Source organism: Pongo abelii, chromosome 9 (assembly GCF_028885655.2).
Source record: "Pongo abelii isolate AG06213 chromosome 9, NHGRI_mPonAbe1-v2.0_pri, whole genome shotgun sequence".
Lineage (NCBI taxonomy): Eukaryota > Metazoa > Chordata > Mammalia > Primates > Hominidae > Pongo > Pongo abelii.
Genome location: NC_071994.2, coordinates 85,383,247 through 85,409,013, shown reverse-complemented (window position 1 = coordinate 85,409,013; position 25,767 = coordinate 85,383,247). Strand labels below are relative to the sequence as shown.

General features: G+C 38.6%; 1 protein-coding gene across 7 annotated transcripts in view; it reads right to left on the bottom strand.

Moving 5' to 3' along the window:
- Positions 1-25,767, bottom strand: part of ANKRD42 (ankyrin repeat domain 42) — a 73,964-nt gene that overhangs the window by 19,631 nt on the left and 28,566 nt on the right. For 5 of the 7 annotated variants that reach the window (NM_001159783.1, XM_024254705.3, XM_054523973.2 and 2 more), the window contains 4 exon segments: positions 7,371-7,546; positions 11,809-11,914; positions 20,397-20,522; positions 23,186-23,386. In NM_001159783.1, the coding sequence (NP_001153255.1) occupies positions 7,371-7,546; positions 11,809-11,914; positions 20,397-20,522; positions 23,186-23,386 (609 nt within the window). 7 annotated transcript variants of the gene reach the window in all.

The following is a 25,767-nucleotide window of genomic DNA, read 5'->3' as shown; positions in this document are numbered from 1 at the left end:
TTGGCTTGGCTTTCACTCTATCTTCCCAACAAAGTATGATCTTACTGATGCTGATTTTTTTCAAGAACCAGGATATATATATAAATATTGCTTAAAGGGAATACACAGAATGTTAATGTAAGCTCTTCTTAAATGGTGATGAAAGCCTCTAGTATGAAAAGGCGGAGGCACAACAAGAATGGAGATGTCCAATATCACTGGTAGTTACAGGCCTACATCAGGAACTCTAGGAACCCAGGAAATCTGTGCAGATATTCTACATCTGCTCTTGTACAATTCTAATTTAGTATCCTTGGCATGAGGATATAATTATATCAGGAACTTCATCCAACCTTATATTGTTAGGTGGAGTATGTTCTCTTCCCACCTAATTCATACCCCATCTGAAATGCTATGCTCTTTTCCACCTCCCAGTCTATCACCCACCCAACAGGTAGAGTGATACTGTTTTTAAATATGAATCAGATCACATCATTCCCCACCTTGAATCCCAACAATGGCCTTCTATTTAAAATAAAATCTATATGCTGAGATTTTGTAATGAAAAAAGGGGAAAAATGAACAAACAAAAATCTAAATCTAAAATCCTTATTAGGCCCTACATGATCTGACTGGGTCCCTGCTTACCTTTCAAACCAATCTGTCGCCACTTCCTTAGGGATTCTACTCAAGCCACACTGACCATTCTCAATGCTACATAATGACCTTTACGCGCACTGCTCCCTCTGCTGGCACGTTCTTCCAAGATCTTAATATGACTCATTCTCATCACTCAAACATCACCACTTCAGAGAGGCCTAATGACTTTCTTTTTTTTTACTTTTATTTTATTTTTTTTCTTTTATTTATTTATTTATTTATTTTATTATACTTTAGGTTTTAGGGTACATGTGCGCAATGTGCAGGTTAGCTACATATGTATACATGTGACATGCTGGTGTGCTGTACCCACCAACTCGTCATCTAGCATTAGGTATATCTCCCAATGCTATCCCTCCCCCCTACCCCCACCCCACAACAGTCCCCAAAGTGTGATGTTCCCCTTCCTGTGTCCATGTGTTCTCATTGTTCAATTCCCACCTATGAGTGAGAATATGCGGTGTTTGGTTTTTTGTTCTTGAGATAGTTTACTGAGAATGATGATTTCCACTTTCATCCATGTCCCTACAAAGGACATGAACTCATCATTTTTTATGGCTGCATAGTATTCCATGGTGTATATGTGCCACATTTTCTTAATCCAGTCTATCATTGTTGGACATTTGGGTTGGTTCCAAGTCTTTGCTATTGTGAATAATGCCGCAATAAACATACGTGTGCATGTGTCTTTATAGCAGCATGATTTATAGTCCTTTGGGTATATACCCAGTAATGGGATGGCTGGGTCAAATGGAATTTCTAGTTCTAGATCCCTGAAGAATCGCCACACTGACTTCCACAAGGGTTGAACTAGTTTACAGTCCCACCAACAGTGTAAAAGTGTTCCTATTTCTCCACATCCTCTCCAGCACCTGTTGTTTCCTGACTTTTTAATGATTGCCATTCTAACTGGTGTGAGATGGTATCTCATTGTGGTTCTGATTTGCATTTCTCTGATGGCCAGTGATGGTGAGTATTTTTTCATGTGTTTTTCGGCTGCATAAATGTCTTCTTTTGAGAAGTGTCTGTTCATGTCCTTTGCCCACTTTTTGATGGGGTTGTTTGTTTTTTTCTTGTAAATTTGTTGGAGTTCATTGTAGATTCTGGATATTAGCCCTTTGTCAGATGAGTAGGTTGCGAATATTTTCTCCCATTTTGTAGGTTGCCTGTTCACTCTGATGGTAGTTTCTTTTGCTGTGCAGAAGCTCTTTAGTTTAATTAGATCCCATTTGTCAATTTTGGCTTTTGTTGCCATTGCTTTTGGTGTTTTAGACATGAAGTCCTTGCACGTGCCTATGTCCTGAATGGTAATGCCTAGGTTTTCTTCTAAGGTTTTTATGGTTTTAGGTCTAACGTTTAAGTCTTTAACTCATCTTGAATTGATTTTTGTATAAGGTGTAAGGAAGGGATCCAGTTTCAGCTTTCTACATATGGCTAGCCAGTTTTCCCAGCACCATTTATTAAATAGGGAATCCTTTCCCCATTGCTTGTTTTTCTCAGGTTTGTCAAAGATCAGATAGTTGTAGATATGTGGCGTTATTTCTGAGGGCTCTGTTCTGTTCCATTGATCTATATCTCTGTTTTGGTACCAGTACCATGCTGTTTTGGTTACTGTAGCCTTGTAGTATAGTTTGAAGTCAGGTAGTGTGATGCCTTCAGCTTTGTTCTTTTGGCTTAGGATTGACTTGGCGATGCGGGCTCTTTTCTGGTTCCATATGAACTTTAGTTTTTTCCAATTCTGTGAAGAAAGTCATTGGTAGCTTGATGGGGATGGCATTGAATCTATAAATTACCTTGGGCAGTATGGCCATTTTCACGATATTGATTCTTCCTACCCATGAGCATGGAATGTTCTTCCATTTGTTTGTATCCTCTTTTATTTCCTCGAGCAGTGGTTTGCAGTTCTCCTTGAAGACGTCCTTCACATCCCTTGTAAGTTGGATTCCTAGGTATTTTATTGTCTTTGAAGCAATTGTGAATGGGAGTTCACTCATGATTTGGCTCTCTGTTTGTCTGTTATTGGTGTATAAGAATGCTTGTGATTTTTGTACATTGACTTTGTATCCTGAGACTTTGCTGAAGTTGCTTATCAGCTGAAGGAGTTTTGGGCTGAGACGATGCGGTTTTCTAGATATACAATCATGTCATCTGCAAACAGGGACAATTTGACTTCCTCTTTTCCTAATTGAATACCCTTTATTTCCTTCTCCTGCCTAATTGCCCTGGCCAGAACTTCCAACACTATGTTGAATAGAAGTGGTGAGAGAGGGCATCCCTGTCTTGTGCCAGTTTTCAAAGGGAATGCTTCCAGTTTTTGCCCATTCAGTATGATATTGGCTGTGGGTTTGTCATAGATAGCTCTCATTATTTTGAGATACGTCCCATCAATACCTAATTTATTGAGAGTTTTTAGCATGAAGGGTTGTTGAATTTTGTCAAAGGCCTTTTCTGCATCTATTGAGATAATCATGTGGTTTTTGTCTTTGGTTCTGTTTATATGCTGGATTACATTTATTGATTTGCATATATTGAACCAGCCTTGCATCCCAGGGACGAAGCCCACTTGATCATGGTGGATAAGCTTTTTGATGTGCTGCTGGATTCGGTTTGCCAGTATTTTACTGAGGATTTTTGCATCAATGTTCATCAAGGATATTGGTCTAAAATTCTCTTTTTTGGTTGTGTCTCTGCCTGGCTTTGGTATCAGGATGATGCTGGCCTCATAAAATGAGTTAGGGAGGATTCCCTCTTTTTCTATTGACTGGAATAGTTTCAGAAGGAATGGTACCAGTTCTTCCTTGTACCTCTGGTAGAATTCGGCTGTGAATCCATCTGGTCCTGGACTTTTTTTGGTTGGTGAGCTATTGATTATTGCCACAATTTCAGCTCCTGTTATTGGTCTATTCAGAGATTCAACTTCTTCCTGGTTTAGTCTTGGGAGGGTGTATGTGTTGAGGAAATTATCCATTTCTTCTAGATTTTCTAGTTTATTTGCGTAGAGGTGTTTGTAGTATTCTCTGATGGTAGTTTGTATTTCTGTGGGATCGGTGGTGATATCCCCTTTATTTTTTATTGCATCTATTTGATTCTTCTCTCTTTTTTTCTTTATTAATCTTGCTAGCAGTCTATCAATTTTGTTGATCCTTTCAAAAAACCAGCTCCTGGATTCATTAATTTTTTGAAGGGTTTTTTGTGTCTCTATTTCCTTCAGTTCTGCTCTGATTTTAGTTATTTCTTGCCTTCTGCTAGCTTTTGAATGTGTTTGCTCTTGCTTTTCTAGTTCTTTTAATTGTGATGTTAGGGTGTCAATTTTGGATCTTTCCTGCTTTCTCTTGTGGGCATTTAGTGCTATAAATTTCCCTCTACACACTGCTTTGAATGCATCCCAGAGATTCTGGTATGTTGTGTCTTTGTTCTCGTTGGTTTCAAAGAACATCTTTATTTCTGCCTTCATTTTGTTATGTACCCAGTAGTCATTCAGGAGCAGGTTGTTCAGTTTCCATGTAGTTGAGCGGTTTTGAGTGAGATTCTTAATCCTGAGTTCTAGCTTGATTGCATTGTGATCTGAGAGAGTTTGTTATAATTTCTGTTCTTTTACATTTACTGAGGAGAGCTTTACTTCCAAGTATGTGGTCAATTTTGGAATAGGTGTGGTGTGGTGCTGAAAAAAATGTATATTCTGTTGATTTGGGGTGGAGAGTTCTGTAGATGTCTATTAGGTCCACTTGGTGCAGAGCTGAGTTCAATTCCTGGGTATCTTTGTTGACTTTCTGTCTCATTGATCTGTCTAATGTTGACAGTGGGGTGTTAAAGTCTTCCATTATTAATGTGTGGGAGTCTCTTTGTAGGTCACTCAGGACTTCCTTTATGAATCTGGGTGCTCCTGTATTGGGTGCATATATATTTAGGATAGTTAGCTCTTCTTGTTGAATTGATCCCTTTACCATTATGTAATGGCCTTCTTTGTCTCTTTTGATCTTTGTTGGTTTAAAGTCCGTTTTATCAGAGACTAGGATTGCAACCCCTCCTTTTTTTTGTTTTCCATTTGCTTGGTAGATCTTCCTCCATCCTTTTATTTTGAGCCTATGTGTGTCTCTGCATGTGAGATGGGTTTCCTGAATACAGCACACTGATGGGTCTTGAGTCTTTATCCAATTTGCCAGTCTGTGTCTTTTAATTGGAGCATTTAGTCCATTTACATTTAAAGTTAATATTGTTATGTGTGAATTTGATCCTGTCATTATGATGTTAGCTGGTTATTTTGCTCATTAGTTGATGCAGTCTCTTCCTAGTCTTGATGGTCTTTATATTTTGGCATGACTTTGCAGCGGCTGGTAGCGGTTGTGCCTTTCCATGTTTAGCGCTTCCTTCAGGAGCTCTTTTAGGGCAGGCCTGGTGGTGACAAAATCTCTCAGCATTTGCTTGTCTGTAAAGTATTTTATTTCTCCTTCACTTATGAAGCTTAGTTTGGCTGGATATGAAATTCTGGATTGAAAATTCTTTTCTTTAAGAATGTTGAATATTAGCCCCCACTCTCTTCTGGCTTGTAGGGTTTCTGCCGAGAGATCCGCTGTTAGTCTGATGGGCTTCCCTTTGAGGGTAACCCGACCTTTCTCTCTGGCTGCCCTTAACATTTTTTCCTTCATTTCAACTTTGGTGAATCTGACAATTACGTGTCTTGGAGTTGCTCTTCTCGAGGAGTATCTTAGGACGTTCTCTGTATTTCCTGAATCCGAATGTTGGCCTGCCTTGCTAGATTGGGGAAGTTCTCCTGGATAATATCCTGCAGAGTGTTTTCCAACTTGTTTCCATTCTCCCCGTCACTTTCAGGTACACCAATCAGACGTAGATTTGGTCTTTTCACATAGTCCCACATTTCTTGGAGGCTTTGCTCGTTTCTTTTTATTCTTTTTTCTCTAAGCTTCCCTTCTCACTTCATTTCATTCATTTCATCTTCCAGGGCTGATACCCTTTCTTCCATTTGATCGCATCGGCTCCTGAGGCTTCTGCATTCTTCACATAGTTCTCAAGCCTTGGTTTTCAGCTCCATCAGCTCCTTTAAGCACTTCTCTGTATTGGTTATTCTAGTTATACATTCTTCTAATTTTTTTTCAAAGTTTTCAACTTCTTTGCCTTTGGTTTGAATATCCTCCCATAGCTCGGAGTAATTTGATCGTCTGAAGCCTTCTTCTCTCAGCTCGTCAAAGTCATTCTCCATCCAGCTTTGTTCTGTTGCTGGTGAGGAACTGCGTTCCTTTGGAGGAGGAGAGGCGCTCTGCTTTTTAGAGTTTCCAGTTTTTCTGCTCTGTTTTTTCCCCATCTTTGTGGTTTTATCTACTTTTGGTCTTTGATGATGGTGATGTACAGATGGGTTTTTGGTGTGGATGTCCTTTCTGTTTGTTAGTTTTCCTTCTAACAGACAGGACCCTCAGCTGCAGGTCTGTTGGAGTACCTGGCCGGCCGTGTGATGTGTCAGTCTGCCCCTGCTGGGGGGTGCCTCCCAGTTAGGCTGCTCGGGGGTCAGGGGTCAGGGACCCACTTGAGGAGGCAGTCTGCCCGTTCTCAGATCTCCAGCTGCGTGCTGGGAGAACCACTGCTCTCCTCAAAGCTGTCAGACAGGGACATTTAAGTCTGCAGAGGTTACTGCTGTCTTTTTGTTTGTCTGTGCCCTGCCCCCAGAGGTGGAGCCTACAGAGGCAGGCAGGCCTCCTTGAGCTCTGGTGGGCTCCACCCAGTTCGAGCTTCAGGGCTGCTTTGTTTACCTAAGCGAGCCTGGGCAATGGCGGGCGCCCCTCCCCCAGCCTCGCTGCCCCCTTGCTGTTTGATCTCAGACTGCTGTGCTAGCAATCAGCGAGACTCCGTGGGCGTAGGACCCTCTCAGCCAGGTGCGGGCTATAATCTCCTGGTGCACCGTTTCCTAAGCCCGTTGGAAAAGCACAGTATTCGGGTGGGAGTGACCCGATTTTCCAGGTGCTGTCTGTCACCCCTGGAAAGGGAACTCCCTGACCCCTTGCGCTTCCTGAGTGAGGCAATGCCTTGCCCCTGCTTCGGCTGGCGCACGGTGCACTCACCCACTGACCTGCGCCCACTGTCTGGCACTCCCTGGTGAGATGAACACGGTACCTCAGATGGAAACGCAGAAATCACCCGTCTTCTGCGTCGCTCACGCTGGGAGCTGTAGACCAGAGCTGTTCCTATTCGGCCATCTTGGCTCCTCCCCCCATGACTTTCTTATCTATAGCACCACTCTACTCTATTTACTTTATATATCTATTTTCTTATCAATTATTTATCGCCCTCCCTCCTGACTACCACCATTCGAATGAAGTTCCTTTGTATTGTTCACCATTACTTCAATAACTACAACAGTGTCTGGCACATAGCAGACAACAAATATTTGTTGCTATTATTATCTATAACAATCATTTGCCAACTAACCATGGAAATCCTTCAGATGTCTCTTTCCCTGTTTCCTTGATCCACTGAAGAAAATACATAAGTATTTTCTTATATAACTTTCCACCCCCTGAGGGACAGAGATTATGTCTTATACTTTTTATATGTCCAACAACCCTAGTACAAAAACTTATATTAGTTCTGGTTCCTCCAAAAATATCAAATTATTTTACTTTGTAGGCAGTATTTGTCTTTAGAATAGTTTCCAAATTTGTGGTAAAAAGTGGCTGTGGTATTTCTGAAAGGATAAATCACAACAGAGGCAGCATACTTACTTCTGGCATCTGTTTTATCCAAGTCACTCAGACATAAATCATCCTTGGCATCAGTGCTTCCCTCAACACCATGTCTTATAAAATATTTCACATCATTTTCATCAATTTCATTTTCATCATCTATATCATATTTCTGTAGCTCCTCTAACAGCTTCACTGCTGCCAAATGGGCAAACCTGTAGAGAAGAATCAATAACCAGATCCACAATCTTCTTCAAACTGAAACTGCAGCTTGCACTTAACTTAGGGAATTACACTCTGTACACCCTGCCATCAATCCACTCACCAGCCAAGGAGCCAAAATCTGAAGGTCAGTGACAATTTGACATATATTCAACTATGTAAGAAACTCAGTTACTTGGCACTATGGACAATTATTCATATTAAACACTGATTCCATAATTTTTATTGGCAAAAATACACTGGGAATAGAGATCCAATATCAAAGGAATATGTAGTATGCTCTCAAGCAGAGCTACTCAACTGAATAGAAGGCCCAGAACCACCCTCCTTGATTACCTACAGTTAGTTATTGCCTTTTCTTGGCCTAATTTAGATTATAGAATTCATTTTCATTCCAGTTTTAGGGCTATTAATATAGCTCTAGCCCCCTCTATCTTCACCCTTCCTCAAGCCAAAGCATTTGGTATGGCTTTGAAATTTAATGAAAAAATAATGACCTTTCCATTCATGTTTTCTAATTCTCCTTAATCTTTCCTGCATCTCTATGAAGGTTCCAGTAATGTACTCTTGGTTTCGGAGTTGTTGTTGTGATTGTATGCAACTTGCATATTTTTCCACAATTTTGCTAACTGGAATTTTTAATATATTTTCTTACAACTTGAAGAATTACTCGCTAAACATAAAAACCTTAAATCCTATTTTCTCATACTTACATAACCACACACATTACCTCCTACCAGATACTGCAAATCATTAAAGACATAGTAATAAACATATGCAAGAAGTTGTAAGGTTTATAGAATTCATTAACTCTACTACTAGGTTGTAATTTAACAGCTGTCATTTACTGAGTGCTTATCTTATGCTAGATTCGAAGTTATGTCTAAAATAACACTACACCCACACCAACCATTTTGGTGCATGAGAAAAAAATGTGGACCAGAAATTATGGAAAACTTCAGATACACCCATAGTATTCAATCACCTATCTGATGCTGATACAAAAATATACAAATAGATCAATGGATAAAATAGTTCAGAATTAAGCCCACACATACATCGAGAACTGATCTGACAAAGGCACAAAGGCAGTGGAGAAAGGATAGTCTTTTAAACAAATAGTCTAGAACTGGATATCCATATGCAAAAAAAGAACTTGGAGTCATACTTCATATTACATATAAAAATTAACTCAAAATGATCACAGACCTCAATATAAAAGCTAACACTAACTTCTAAAAGAAAACATAAAAGAAAATTTTTATGACTTTGTGTTAATCAGACTTCTTTAGATATGACACCAAAATCATAATCCATAAAAGGATAAATTAGTAAGAAATTTTGCTCTTCAAAGACATTAAGAGAATGAAAAAACAAGATACAACTGGTAAAAAAGGGAAATCTTTGCAAAATATATATCTGAAAAAGAACTAGTATCCAGAATATACAAAGAAACTTTAAAACTCAACATCAAGAAAACAATTCAATTTTTTAAAGTGGGCAAAAGATCGGAATAATCATTTCATCAAAGAAAATATACATATGGCAAGTATGTATATTTAAAAGATGCTCAAAATCATTTTTCATTAGAAAATGCAAATTAAAACCACAATGAGCTACCACTACATACTTATTTCATTACTAGAATTAAAAAAAGACCCTGACAATACCAATGATGGTGAGAATGTGGAACAACAGAAATTGACATCCATTGCTGACAGAAACGCAAATTTTTTTTTTTTGAGGGTCTAGCTCAGTCGCCCAGGTTGGAGTGCTGTGGTGCGATCTAGGCTCACCACAACCTCCACCTACCAGCTTCAAGCAATTCTCCTGCCTCTGCCTCCCGAGTAATAGCTGGGACTACAGGTGCACGCCACCACACTCGGCTAATTTTTTGAATTTTTTTTTGTTGTTGTTGGAGACAGAGTTTCGCTCTTGTTGCCCAGGCTGGAGTGCAATGGTACAATCTCGGCTCACGGCAACCTCTACCTCCCAGGTTCAAGCAATTCTCCTGCCTCAACCTCCTGAGTAGCTGGGATTACAGGCAAGCGCCACCACACTTAGCTAATTTTGTATTTTTAGTAGACACGGGGTTTCTCCATGTTGGTCAGGCTGATCTCGAACTCCTGACCTCAGGTGATCCACCCACCTCGGCCTCCCAAAGTGCTGGGATTACAGGCGTGAGCCACCATGCCCGGCCTGAATTTTTCTTTTTTAGTAGAGACAGGGTTTCACCATGTTGGCCAGACTGGTCTCGAACTCTTCACCTCAAGTGATCCACTGCCTTGGCCTCCCAAAGTGCTGGGATTACAGGTGTGAGCCACTGCACCCAGCCCCTAGAAATGCAAATCTGTATGGCCACTTTGGAAGGCACTTCAGCAGTTTCTTATAAAGTTAAACATACACTTGGCATATGGCCCAGCAATCCTACTCATAGACTTACCAAAGGATTGAAAACATGTTAACACAAAAACCGGTATAGTAACATTTACAGCAGCTTTATTCATAACCACCAAAAAATGATACAATCAAGATGCCCTTCAACCTGTGAGTGGATAATCGAATTATGGAATGCTATGGAATTCTACTCAGCTGTTAGAAGGAAATGAACTACAATCAAGATGTCCTTCAACCTGTGAGTGGATAATTGAATTATGGAATACTATGGAATTCTACTCAGCTGTAAGAAGGAAATGAACTGCTAATACACATAGATGAATCTCAAAATAATTAATGTTGAGTGAAAGAAGCCAGACATAAATATATATTGTGTGATTCCATTTATATAAAACTCTAGGAAATGCAAACTAATCCACAGTGACAGGAAGGAGATCAGCGTTTACTTGGGCACACTGGGAAGCAGTCAAAGGGAGACAGGTTATAAAGTGGCAGGAGACTTTGAGGGTGATGAATATGTTCACTATCTTAATTGTGGCAACGGTTTCACAGGATATGCATATATCAAAACTCATCAGTTGTACTGTACAAATATATGCATTTTATTGTATGTCAATTATACCTTGATACAGCCGTTTTAAACCAATAAAATAGCCTTGAGCTGATAATGATCCCAGGTATATGGTACAACAAAACCACACTCCAAGGCATCAAAGAAATTCCATAAACAAAATTTTAGGGAACATGAGCTCACAAACAAAAGTTGCATGGCAACTTAGCAAATGATTGGACAAGAGCATACTGTCAAGCCTCATCTGCCATTGCTAGCCCACAATCCTAGTTTAGATTCCAGCCTTCTAATCCACATGCAGTTCTTCAAACATATAAGGTGTTATCTTATAACTCCTCCTTACATTTACACTTATGCTTACAAGGGTCAACATAAATGTTGCTTCCTCAAAAAAAAAAAAAAAAAAAAAAAGTTTTTTTCTTTGTCCTCTATCTAAATTCTGTCCTCATGCAGTTTCCTTCATAACTTTTACCATCCTCTGTATTAAAGTTTCTCCCTTACAACTTTCAAAAAGAAAGACTTTTTTCTATATTCTTAGTGTACCTTACACATACCATGTAATACCATATAACGATCAGAATTAATAAGAATTTTATTTGCATATTTGTCTCTCCACAATACTGTAAACTCCTTGAGGGTGATGACTGTGTTTTCTCCCCTTTGTATTTCTACCACTAATCACAGAACTTGGAACATGGTAAGTATATGGGAAGCTGAATGAAAGAACAACCGAATGAACAAACAGATGGAGTAAATATTTCTTGAGAATCTAACCTGAATGAGCTGGCTAGGTTTAAAAATACATGCTATATTTAATTCGGATGTAAACTGCAAAATATGTTTCAAAATCCATGTCACTTGTTTTTCTATTATTAATGTTGACTATTTATTTTTATCACACAGCATTTCTTAACAGGGAATGCTACAGGCATTTGGATGGGACAAATCGTGCATTACTGTTCTGAGCACTGCAGAACATTTAGCATTCTTAGAACTGACCTCCAGTTGGTGAAGGTCTCTGGTCACTGTGACAACCTTCCCCAACATTTCCAAAGACCCCTCCCATGAGGAAAGGGGAAAATATTACCTCCCAGTTGAGAATTACTGCTTGAAAAACAAAAGCTGATATAATGGCAGCTGTAAATTCAGCTTGAAAATTGTCATTCCATCTGTATTTGATTGAGTCCTCTAAAATTCCATTAAATCTTCAGAGATTTTTGAGTCCAAAAAAGTATATGCAAAACTTTAAAGACAAAAGAAAGAAGTAAAGAAGACAGAGATTTATACCTCTTTGCCACATCACTGGGTCTCTCCCCTGCTTTGTTGGTAATATTACTGTCTGCTCCCATTTTAATTAACCACTGCAAACACTCTATGTGGCCTTGTCCAGCAGCTGTTCAAAAAAAGGAAAAAGAACAGGAATTACACACAAAAAAGTTAGTTATTAGTAACAATTTTCTAAAATTTTGGACAGTACCATTATAGAGTACTTACTTAAGTATTGATCCTTGCAGTAACTGGCAAAAGTACGTTGGGCAAATATTATTTTCTCTATTTCACTTACTGACTCATTAGACAAACATTTAATCAACTGTGCTCAGGCCCCATATAGATAATTTTACATACGGATATAAAAGCTGAAACTCAAAAAGGTTATTTATGCATTTATTTAAAATCACACAGCTAGTAAAAAGTAGTTTGAAACTAGAATCCAGGCTTTTCTAATACTATCCAGTGCTTATCTCCTGCTATAAATAGCTCCTAACCAATCTTGTATTTCACAAGAAAGTGAACACATTCTAACCATAAGGACCTACACAGACTTCAAAAAGTCTTGCTTCAGCATAGATTTATATGATAGATGTATGATATATATGTATGCTTCTGATTCTTACAACTCAAAATTTATAGGCCTGTAAAGCCACACTTGATTACCTAAACTGTTTGCCACCTTTGTCCAGATCGTCACCTCATAACACATGCTGTCTTTATTTTCACCTTCACAACTCTGCTTATGTGTCTTCCCACCTAAAGCCAATCACTCAACAACGTGCTCATTTAACCTGTAACTATTCTTCTTCACCCATCTTGAAACTCAAGGAAGCTGAAGAAAACAAACTGAATAGACTTAAAAGAAGGACTTGAGTTTAGGTCTATTAAACAATAAGATGTGAGGACAGGGCTGTAATCTTCATATCCCCAGAAGATAGCAAGTGGCTGCAACTTATAGACCCTCAATCAATGTCTAAAGAGTTGATGAGTGAATGAATACATTTAAAAAATGAAATCTTAGCTCTGCTCTTACTAGCTATATATCTAACCTCAGTCAAGCCACCTGACTTCTCTAAACATCAATTTCCTCATCTTTTACATAGACGATTATTTTATAAGCAAAGCACACTGCTGCTTTATAAAACTGCAATAAGTATTAAATGTAATAAGAGCTTTTCACTCTATTAAGTAGTATATATACATCAGGTATTATTACCAAATCTCTATGAATAGTTCCTCAATAATTTGATCCTTAGCAACTTCTTCCATCCCTCAATTCCTATTCCCAAATTCCTATGACATGTATTTTAACAACCTAATTATTTTTGGCCATTAATTGCATCCTATCTTAAAAGAAATCTCTAGTTCTTTTATGGTATAATTATGTAACTCTTTAACAGTAAGGTCCAGATCTCATTCTGGCTCACAGTACGGGCACATGGTTGGTGCTGAATATGTATACATGACCTTGCAAAATGAATCAAAGAGCAGGAACTTTGGGTATTAATTTGGTGCTTTAAAAAGCGAACCCACCTCCATTACTGGCAACAGAGAGGACACAGAGCAATATTAAGGGACTAAACAACCCTATCACTACAGTTCTACAACCCAGCTGGCAAGTCTCTAAGAACTCTTGTTCTGTTGTCCTCTGCCTCAGAGCCATCTGCCAAATTACAAGCTGGCTTCCGCAGAGTCTGGGGCTTCTCTCTCTCCTACAGCCTATCCAGAACCCACTAACACAGAAACTTCAGGATTTCTCAGACCTCTATTAATAACCCCACTTTAGAAAAAAATGGCAACACATTGATCTTTTCTGTCATTAAGAGTCACAAAATCATATTTATGAGCATGGATAATGCTGAATTTTACAAGACAGAATGAATTTAGCCCAACATTTCATTTTATCACATGAGAAATGTTTAAAAACAGGAGGGAGGGAGGTTAAGTAATGTATCTACAATGAAATGCAATAAGAGAATTTTACCCAAGATTTTTATTGAATATTGATTAGGATATGTGACTAATTTGACCAATGTTTTAAAAGGAACAAGATAAAATTATATAGCTGTTAGAAATTTTTAAGAAATGACTTGAAATAATTAAGATTTAAGACCAAGTTTAAAAAGGGGAAGTCATAGATCTAAACAATTAATAAATAACTAAAAAGAATGCCTCAATAATAAATACCACTGCTTATCTACTAAATGAAATTAAAACTAAAGGAAAAAAGCAGTCTGATAAAATGTGAGAAACATTAATTAAATTATAAACAGATGTCAACTTTTATATGACCAATTTTAGTACAGTATAAACATATAGATGGTACCCAAGAAAGGGCTAATGTCTTAACGTACTTCTGAATGACTGGAGGATCAATGAAAAAATTAAGAAGGAAGCTGAAAAATTTCTTGAAACACATGATAATGGAAACACAACATACAAAAACCTATGAGATACAGCAAAAGCAGTACTAAGAGGAAATATTGTAGTTATAAGTGCCTACATCAAAAAAGAGAAAAAACTTCACATAAAAAATCTAATGAGGCCGGACACTGTGGCTCATGCCTGTAATCCCAGCACTTTGGGAGGCCAAAGCAGGTGGATCATCTGAGGTCAAGAGGTCGAGAACAGCCTGACCAACATGGTGAAACCCTGTCTCTACTAAAAATACAAAAATCAGTCAGGCATGATGGCACATGCCTGTAATCCCAGCCACTTGGGAGGCTGAGTCAGGAGAATTGCTTGAACCCGGAAGGTGGAGGTTGCAATGAGCCAAGATGGCACCACTGCACTCCAGCATGAGTGACGCAGTGAGACTCCATCTCAAAAACAAAACAAAACAAAACAAAATCTAATGATGCATCTTAACAAGAAAACCAAGAGCAAGCCAAATACAAAATTAGTAAAAGAAAAGAAACAACAAAGATCAGAGCAGAAATAAACGAAATTAAAATGAACAAAACAATACAAAAGATCAATGAAACAAACAGCTGGGCTTTTTTTTGAAAAGTTAAACAAAACGGACAAACCTTTATCCAGACTAAGAAAAAAAGAGAGAAGATCCAAATAAATAAAATCAGAAATGAAAATGAGACATTACAACTGATACTGCAGAAATTCAATGGATCATTAGTGGCTACTATGAGTAACTATATACCAATAAATTGGAAAATCTAGAAGAAATAAATTCCTAGACACATACTACCTACCAAGATTGAACCAGGAAGAAACCCAAAGCTTGAACAGACCAATAATGAGTAATGATATCAAAGCCATAATAAAAAGTCTCCCAGTTAAAAAAAAAAAAAAAAAGTCCCAGACCCAATGGCTTCACTGCTGAATTCTATCAAACATTTAAAGAAGAACTAATACCAATCCTACTCAAACTATTCTGAAAAATAGAAGGGAAAGGAATACTTCCAAATCCATTCTACAAGGCCAGTATTACCCTGACTCCAAAATCAGACAAAGACACATCAAAAAGTAAAACTACAAGCCAATATCTCTGATGAATATTCATGCAAAAATCATCAACAAAATACTAGCAAACCAAATTCAACAATACATTAGAAAGATCATTTCATCATAACCAAGTGGGATTTACCCCTGCGATACACCAATGATTCAACATATGCAAATCAATCAATATGATACATATCAATAGAATGAAGGATAGAAACCATATGATCATTTCAATTGATGCTGATAAAAGCACCTGACAAAATTCAACATCTCTTCTTAATAAAAACCCTCAAAAACTGGGTATAGAAGAGACAAACTCAACATAATAAAAGTCATATATGACAGACCCACAGCTAGTATAATACTGAATATGAAAGCCCTTCCTTTAAGACCTGGAACACAAGGATGCCCACTTTCATCTCTGTTATTCAACACAGTACTGGAAGTCCCAGCTAGAGCAATCAGACAAGAGAAAGAAACAAAGGGCATCCAAATTGGAATGGAAGAAGTCAAATTATCCTAGTTTACAAATGATATAATCTTATATTTGGAAAAACCTAAAGACCCCACACAAAAAACCTATTAGAATTGATAAGCAAATTCAGTAAAGTTGCAGAACACGAAATCAACATACAAAAATCAGTAGCATTTCTATATGCCAACAGTGAACAATCCAAAAAAGAAATCAAAAAAGTAATCCCATTTATAATAGCCACAAATAAAATTAAATACCTAGGAATTAACCAAAGAAGTATTTATATAGGGAAAACTATAAAACACTGATGAAAGAAACTGAAGAGGACATCAAAAAATGGAAAGATATTCCATGTTCATAGACTGGAAGAATCAATATTGTTAAAATGTCCATACTACTCAAAACAATCTACAGATTCATTGCAATCCCTATCTAAATACCATTGACATTCTGCACGGAAATAGAAAAAAGAAAAAAGCTAAAATTTATATGGAACCACAAAAGACCCAGAATAGCCAAAGCTATTTAAGTAAAAAGAACAAAACTGAAGGAATCACATTACCTGATTTCAAATTATACTATAGGGCTATAGTAACCAAACAGCATGATACTGGCATAAAAACAGACACACAGACCCATAGCTGGGATTACAGGCACACACCATCATGCCCGACTAATAGACCAGAAACAAATCTACACACCTACAGTGAACTCATTTTTGACAAAGATGCCAAGAACACACACTGGGTAAAAGACAGTCTCTTTAATAAATGGTGCTGGAAAAAACTGGATATCCATATGCACAAGAAAAAAACTAGACCCCTATCTCTCACCATATACAAAAATCAAGTCAAAATAGAATAAAGATTTAAATCTAGGACCTCAAACTATGAAACTACTAAAAGAAAACATTGGGGAAACTCTCCAGGACATTGGTCTGGGCAAAAATGTTTTGAGCAATACCCTACAAGCACAGGCAACCAAAGCAAACATGGACAAATGTGATCACATCAAGTTAAAAAGCTTCTGCACAGCAAAGGAAACAATCAACAAAGTGAAGAGACAACCCACAGAATGGGAGAAAATATTTGCAAACTACCCATCTGACAAAGGATTAATAACCAAAATACGTAAGAAACTCAAACAACTCTATAGGAAAAACTCTAATAATCTGATTTTTAAATGGGCAAAAGATCTGAACAGACATTTCTCAAAAGAAGACATACAAATGGCAAACAGACATATGAAAAGGTACTCAACATCATGGATCATCAAATAAATGCAAATCAAAACTACAAATAAGATATCATCTCCCCCCAGTTAAAATTACTTACATCCAAAAGACAAGCAATAACGAATGCTGGTGAGGACGTGGAGAAAAGGGAACCCTCGTACACTGTTGGTGAGAATGTAAATTTGTACAACCACTATGAAGAACAGTTTGGAGGTGCCTCAAAAAACTAAAAATAGAGCTACTACAAAATCCAGCTATTCCACTGCTGGGTATACGCCCAAAAGAAAGGAAATCGGTATATCAAAGAGACATCTTCACTCCCATGTTTGTTGCAGCACTGTTCACGATAGCTAAGATTTGGAAGCAATCTAAATGTCCACCAACAGATAAATGGATAAAGAAAATGTGGTACAGATACACAATGCAGCACTAATCCGCCATAAAAAAGAATAAGATCAGCTGGGCGCAGTGTTTCACACCTGTAATACCAGCACTTTGGGAGGCCGAGGTGGGTGGATCACGAGGTCAGGAAAACGAGACCATCCTGGCTAACACAGTGAAACCCCGTCTCTACTAAAAATACAAAAAATTAGCCAGGCATAGTGGCACACACCTGTAGTCCCAGCTACTCGGGAGGCTGAGGCAGGAGAATCGCTTGAACCCAGGAGACAGAGGTTGCAGTGAGCAGAGATCACGCCACTGCACTCCAGCCTGGGCGACCAAGTGAGAATCTGTCTCAAAAAAAAAAAAAAGAATAAGATCTTGTCATTTGCAACAACATGGATAGAACTGGAGATCATCATGTTAGGTGAAATAAGCCAGGCACACAAAGACAAACTTTGCATGTTCTCACCTATTTGTGGGATCTAAAAATCAAAACAATTGATCTCATGGACACAAAGAGTAGAAGGATGGTTACCACAGGCTGGGAAAGGTAGTAGGGGAGTCAGAGGGAGGTAGGGATGGTTAAAGGGTACCAAAAAATAGAAAGCATGGGACTGGACGCAGTGGCTCATGCCTGTAACCAAGGCGGGCGGATCACTTGAGTCAGGAGTTCGAGGCCAGCCTGGGCAACATGGCAAAACTCTGTCTCTACAAACAATACAAAAAGTTAGCCAGGCATAGTAGCATGTGCCTGTAGTCCCAGCTACTCAGGAGGCTGAAGTGAGAGGATCCCCTGAGCCCAGGAGGTCAAGGCTGCAGTGAGTCGTGATTGCCCCATTGCATTCAAGCCTGGGCAACAGAGTCAGACTATTTGATAGCACAACAGGGTGACTATAGTCAATAATAACTTAATTGTACATTTTTAAATAACTAAAAGAAGGTAACTGGATTGTTTATAACACAAAGGATAAATGCTTGAGGGGATGGATACCCCATTCTCCATGATGTGAATATTTCACATTTCATCTCTGTATCAAAACATCTCACATACCCCATAAATATATACACCTACTATGTACCCACAAAAATTAAAAAGAAAAAAAGAAAAGGTAAACGTCCCCCAACAATGCTCTTTTCCAGCTGTAGTGACTTATAATCCCCCTCCACCACTCCTAGCCCTAGGAGTCCTTGATGGACGGACTCATGAAAAGAGGGTGAAGAGCAAACTCTTTTGGCTCCTCATCACTTTCACTTTCCCACCTTCCAACATCTATATTAAAAACACCTTGTTGTTGTAGAACAGTCTCTTTAGAACCTGCTTCCAGATCCCTCATTTCTCTCTCAGTTCAAGTGGTGAAGAAATGACTAGGACAGGCTGAAAACTAGCCATCAATGAAACTTAATTTACTGTCCCCACAAAGATGTACTATGAGCACCATGAGTGAGCCTATCTTTTGCTACTGTGTCTAAGTGACACCCCCACACACACACATTAGCAATAAAAAACATATGTAGGATATGAAATGGGGGCTATAAAATGGATGTGTTATAGGAGGAATTGTGTTCCCTTCAAAATTCATATGTTGAAGTCCTAACCTCCAGTACCTCAGAATCCAACTGTATTTGGAGATAGGGCCTTTAAAGTGGTAACTAAGGAAAAATAAGGTGATGTGGGTGGGCCCTAATCCAATTTGACTAATTTACTTACAAGAGGAGGAGATCAGGACACAAATATGGTCATGCACAGAGGAAAGACTATGTAAGGGTATAGCAAGAAGGCAGCAGGTCATCTATAAGCCAAAGAGAGAAGCCTCAAAATAAACCAAACCTGCTGCCACCTTCATCTCAGACTTCTAGCCTCCAGAACTCTGAGAAAATAAATTTATGTTGCTTAAGCCATCCAGTCTGCAGCATTTTGTTATATCAGCCCTAGTAAACTCATACAGCAGCTTTGCTCCAAGAAACCACATTTAAAAAAAAAAAAAAAAAAACTTTAGGTACATGTTAAGCCTCCTCCCCATTCACATATCTCACAGTAGAGAGTTTAACTCCTGGATGGCCAGCAGAAATGGATGGAGTGAGATACTCCAAATCTAGGGTACAGAGCTCACCAATCTGTGGACCTCTCTCTGTGTAGGAGAAAACATCCTTTGCATCCCATCTCTTCTCACTTCTCTTGCTTATAAAACTATTGGTACACATAGCACTTAGATTCTATACTTTGAGATACATTATGGATTAAACAAAGTAAGCTAAAAACCTAACCAATGGGAACATAATATATGATCTGAGGACTGCCAGAAGTATTTGTCAAATAAAGTCAAATTCAAACACATGATTATATTAATAAGACTACTATCATTTTACTCTAAGAGTTTAGTAAGAATCACCTGCCATCAGGCCAGGCATGGTGGCTCACGCCTGTAATCCTGCACTTTGGGAGGCCAAGGCGAGTGGATCATTTGAGGCCAGGAGTTCAAGATCAGCCTGGCCAACATGGTGAAACCCCATCTCTATTAAAAAGACAAAAAATTAGCCGGGTGTGGTGGCACATGCCTATAATCCCAGCTACTCGGGAGGCTGAGCTTGGGAGGATGACTTGAGCCCAGGAGGTCTCCACCTGCACTCCAACCTGGGTGACAGAACCAGACCTGGTCTATAAAAAAAAAAAAAAAGAGAGAGAGAGAGACAGGGAAGATTTCTATTTTAGTATGAATTAATAGGTCATTTTAAAAATGTCAAAATGTCATCCTAAGAAACTTCTCTAGCAGTACATTTCACATCTTAACTAACATGACAATGTCACTATAGAAATTTTATTGGAATTACCCTTGAATAAGATAATGCATGAATATCTGGCATCATAAAAGAAACATTACACTTGAATTGAAAATTAGGCATTCTATATACCATAACAGATAGACTGATATCTGCTAGGGTATCAGAAAAAAGTTTCATGTTTCATGTGTTTCTGATTGATAATTACTTTAAAAGATTAATAACTCAGCAGCTATTGTATCTGAACTGAAAGGAGGAATCATAACTCACCTTTATGCATAAGAGTTGATCCATTATCAGCACGCTCATTAATATTGATTATTCCATCTTCTACCAATTTCTTAAGCATCCCCAAATCACCCTTAAAGGCAGCCACATGACCTGGAAATGCTAAAGCTATGAATAAAAAAATTCAGCATTTCAATAAACACAAGAGTTTATTCTTTTCCCTGTCTTAAGCTGTCATATATTTCAGGTTTCAATATTTTCTCAAATATAAGGCTGTTGTAATGGGATCAGTTCAGCTGATGACTAGCAGTAAAAAGAGAATTATAAAATGAGATTATTACTAATCATTCTACTCCTTTTCCCCTCAGGACTTCAAACATGCCAGAAGTATTGTATCAGGACAATTGTTAGCCATACTCTCTTTCTCTCTCATACCACCACAAAACACAGGGGATGGTCATTTAAAACCCTTTGTATAAAGAAACACTTAGAAGCCGGGCATGGTGGCTCACGCCTGTAATCCCAGCACTTTGGGAGGCTGAGATGGGTGAATCATTTGAGGTCAGGAGTTTGAGACCAGCCTGGCCAACATGGTGAAACCCTGTCTCTACTAAAAATACAAAACTTAGCTGGGTGTGGTGGCTCACGCCTGTAATCACAGCTACTCAGGAGGCTGAGGCAGAGGAATCACTTAAACCTGGGAAGTGGAGGTTGCAGTGAGCCGAGAGTGAGATTCCATCTCAAAAAAATAAATAAATAAAGACACACTTGTTCTCATGGCCTGCAGTTGCACAGACCTCTCCTTCTCTGCTTGCAAGATAGTGAAAACAGCAAAATAGACTAGAAGCAAATAAGAAGTCTGTATGTGCACACACATATAGAGTCATTCCTTGGAATCCTAAGGGTTCCAGGACCCCCAAAGATACCAAAATCTGTGGATGCTCAAGTCCCTTATATAAAATGGTATAATATTTGCATATAACCTATGCATATCCTCCCTCCCATATACTTTAAATAATCTCTAGGTTACTCACCATACCTAATACAATAGAAATGCTATATAAATAGTTGTCATACTGTTTTGTTTTGTTTTGTTTTGTTTAGAGGCAGGGTCTCACTTTGTCACTGAGGTGTGGTCACAGCTCACTGTAACTTTGAACTCCTGGGCTCAAGCAATCCTCCCACCTCAGCCTCCTGGGTAGCTAGGATTACAGGGATGCACCATCATGCCCTACTCTTGCTGGTCTTTGTTGTATTCTGTCTTAATGATCTGTATGTCTGTTTGCCATTACTACACACTGCCTTGATTACTGTAGCATTATAGTAAAAGTCTTAAAATCAAGTAGTGTAAGTCCTTCCAACTTTGTTATTTTAAAAATATTCTTTGGCTATTCTAGGTTGTTTCTTTCCATATGTAAAAATGCGAATAGCTGCATTTCAGATTTGTTGAGAGGGTTAAATTATGAATTCTTTGATATCCAAGTATCAAGAAGATCTTATTTTAAAAAAAGACAAAACGATGCAATCCTTACAAGTGCTTACTATCATGTCTAGCATTTTTAGTAAGGACTCAGTTTATGTAGTTACTGTCATTAAAGACATTTTATTAAGCATCAACTATATGCTAGGGATCAGGTTAGGTACTTTCAGTTGTGTGTGTGTATGTGTGTGTGTGTGTGTATGTGTACATATGTATGTGTATAGATGTACAGCTGGCCCTCCATACCTGCAAGTTCCACATCTGCAGATTGAACAGATGGAAAATATTTGAAGGAGAAACAAATAAAAATAACAATACAACAATAACAAATAATGCACATAAAGAACAATACAGGCTGGATGCAGTGGCCCATGCCTGTAATCCCAGTGCTTTGCAGGGAGGCTGGGGCAGGAGGATCACTTGAGGCCAGGAGTTTGAGACCAGCCTGGGAAACACAGTGAGACCCCAACTCATATATATAACTAAAATATAAAACCACAGAATGGAATGAAAAATCTAAAATAATAGTTTACCCTTGAGGAGGAAGAAAAGGTAATGGTACTAGGGAGAGAGATCCAAAGGGCTTCAACTCTATATTTTATTCTTTTTTTTTTTTTTTTTCCAGGATGGAGTTTCACTCTTGCTGCCCAGGATGGAGTGCAATTGCATGATTTCAGCTCACCACAACCTCCACCTCCCAGGTTCAGGTGATTCTCCTGTCTGAACCTCCCAAGTAGCTGGGATTACAGGCGTGAGCCACCACATCTGGCCTCTATATTTTATTCTTAAATTTAGTGATTCACTGCTCATTATGTTAATCTTTTTTTTTTTTTTTTTTTGAGACAGGGTCTCATTTTGTCACCCAGGCTGGAGTGCAGAGGTACAATCACGGTTCACTGCAGCCTTGACTTCCTAGGCTCAATCCATCCTCCCACCTCAGCCTCCCAAGTAGCTGGGATTACAGGCATGCCTCCACATCCAGCTAATTTCTGTATTTTTTGTAGAGATAGGGTTTTACTATGTTTCCCAAGTTGGTCTCAAACTTCTGGGCTTAAGCAACCCACTCACCTCAGACTCTCGAAGTTCTGAGATTACTGGCATGCGCCACTGCAACCAACCTCTACACATTTTTGTCTAAAATATTTCATAATAAAGAATCTGGACGAATGTATAGACAATGATATGTAATAAATTTTAATATGTTACATATTAAACATGTTTATATTTTTACATATAACATATATAACACTTGCCTTATATCTTCTTTTCCTATTTCATTGATTCTACTCATTATATTATCATCATCATCATCATCACATTATATGCTAGAACATAGTGCTTAATTACTTACTTTCCTGATCCTCTAGGTCTTTTCCTTCATACTTAGCCCCCTGGATAAACTGTAAAATATTCTGCTTGAAGAACCTCTGGGCCAAATCCAATACATTTTCTCCATTATCATTGAAAGCTTTTAAAACTTGCGTCGCACTGCTCATTCTACTGACTAGGAATTTGAAACAGTGAAGGTGGCCTTCCATGGCTGCTAAGTGAACTAGAGGAAAGGAAAAAAAAATTAATTTAATTTTTATTTTTTAAAATTTTTATGTATGTATGTATGTATGTACTTAGAGACAAGATCTTGCTCTGTAACCCAGGCTGGAGTGCAGTGGCACAATAATAGCTCATTATAGCCTCCAACTCCTGAGCTCAAGTGATTCCCCCCACCTCATCCTCCCAAGTAGCTGGGAGTACAGGCAGGAGCCACCATGCTTGGCAGAATTTATTTTTTAAATTGAAACTAAAATAACTTGAAAAAAGAAATAACACATTAGCTCTGTTCCTCATAGGGAGATGACTATCCCTGCCCCAAATGACAGGAACACAGAGAAGAGACCTTTTTCCCAGCCTGCATTTCTTTACACAGTCAGCCTTCTAGTCACTTCAAAGCAGTGAGTAAATGGTTGAATAGTTACACTTACCATGAGTCTACAGAGACCAGATGAGGGTCACCAAAGAGCAGGCCCAGAAAGTTATCTTAGAAAGTGAAATCCCAATTATGCAGTTTATAATTACATGATAAAATGCTTATTATGTAAGTAAAATAAATACGTAAAACTTAATATTTTGGAAAAAAGTGGAAGAAATAAACCAATAGTCACTCTGCAAATAAGAATATTATAATATTTTATCACTATGCATTTGTCACTTTTCTATAATAATTTATTATTTTTATTATAAATAAGAAGAATGGATTGAAATGCAGACTAGGTATATACACTGACTTCAACATTTACAGCCTTTCAGAAAATAACAGAAAAGGTATTTTTTAAAGCTATAAAAAACTAAAGAAAAAAACAGGAATGCCATGAACAGACAAGAAATTTTAAGGAATCCCTGAAAGAAAGTATATTAGATGAGACTCAGGGACAGCCATAACCTAAAACTTCTCGAAAAAAAAAAAGGAATGAATCTGGAGTTGTTACAAGCTTTGAGGCAATGATTACAAAGATCAAGACAGTCTTTACACTTAAGAAATGACCGCGTGGGAAATAAGCCCAATTCACATATCTTGATTATGGAGAGGCAGGGTAATGCCCAAGTGGCCAGTATAATTCAGGTGAAACAAGAAGTCCCAGAAAAGAAGCCCAGATAAGACAAGTTGCTGGCACATATCAATCTATCCTCCCTCAGCTGCCCCTCACACTAGCCCCTGCCCCACTGAAACTTCAGATTCCTCTAACTGCTTACCCATCATTTACGCTTAAAAGTCTTATAAGCATTTCTAACATATGTCAAAAGTTGAGCTCCTTAGCCTCCTCACACACATTTTCTTTATATTATCTCCCCGTCTCGGTAAATGGAAGTTCTCTCCACATTGTTCAGGCCCATAAGCCTTGGAGCCATCCTTAACTCCCCTTTCCATTACTCCCCACATCTAATCCATCAACAAATTTTACTGGCTCCTTCAAAATATATGCAGAACCTGATTACTTCTCACTACCTTTGCTGCCTGTATACTGGCCAACCCAAATAGTAGCCTGAATTATTGCATCAGGTTCCCAGCTGCTCTCCCTATTTCTTACACATGCCACTACCGCACCCTCAACTGCAGTCTATTATAAACACAACAGCCAAATGATCCTTTTATTTTTGTTTTGAGACAGGGTCTTGCTCTGTTGCACAGGCTGGAGTGCAGTGGCACAATCTTGGCTCACTGAAACCTCCACCTCCCGGGTTCAAGCGATTCTGGTGCCTCAGCTTCCCAAGTAGCTGGGATTACAGGTATGTGCCACTATGCCTAGCAATTTTCTGTATTTTTAGTAGAGACAAGGTTTCACCATGTTGGCCAGGCTGGTCTCGAACTCCTGGCCTCAAGCAATGCACCCGCCTTGGCCTCCCAAACTACTGGGACTACAAGCATGGGCCACCATGCCCAGCCCAAAATGATCCCTTTAAACACAGGTCAGATCATGTCACTCCTGTGATCAAAACCCTCCAGTAAAGCTGGGCATGGTGGCACATGCATATAGTCCTAGGTATTCAAGAGGCTGAGGCAGAAGTTTTGCCTGAGCCCAGAAATTCGAGTCCAGACTGGGCAACATAATGAGAAAAACAGGAAAGAAGGAAAGAAAAAACAAACAAACCCTCTAATGGCTCATCTTACTTCTCCAACCATAACATCTAATACTCACCCCCTCACTTCTGTTGGAACTTATTGACTTACTATTACTCATACACACCATGCACATCCCTGCCTCAGGAGATTTACACTTGCTGTTACCTCTACCTGAAATGTTCTTCCTCCAGGATATCCACAAAATCTGCTTCCTCAACTCCTTCAGGTGTTTATCCAATTGTCACTTCCTCAGTGAAGGCTTTCTTGATGACTTATTTCAAATTTCATCCCCTCTAATACTCTCTCTACTCTCCTTT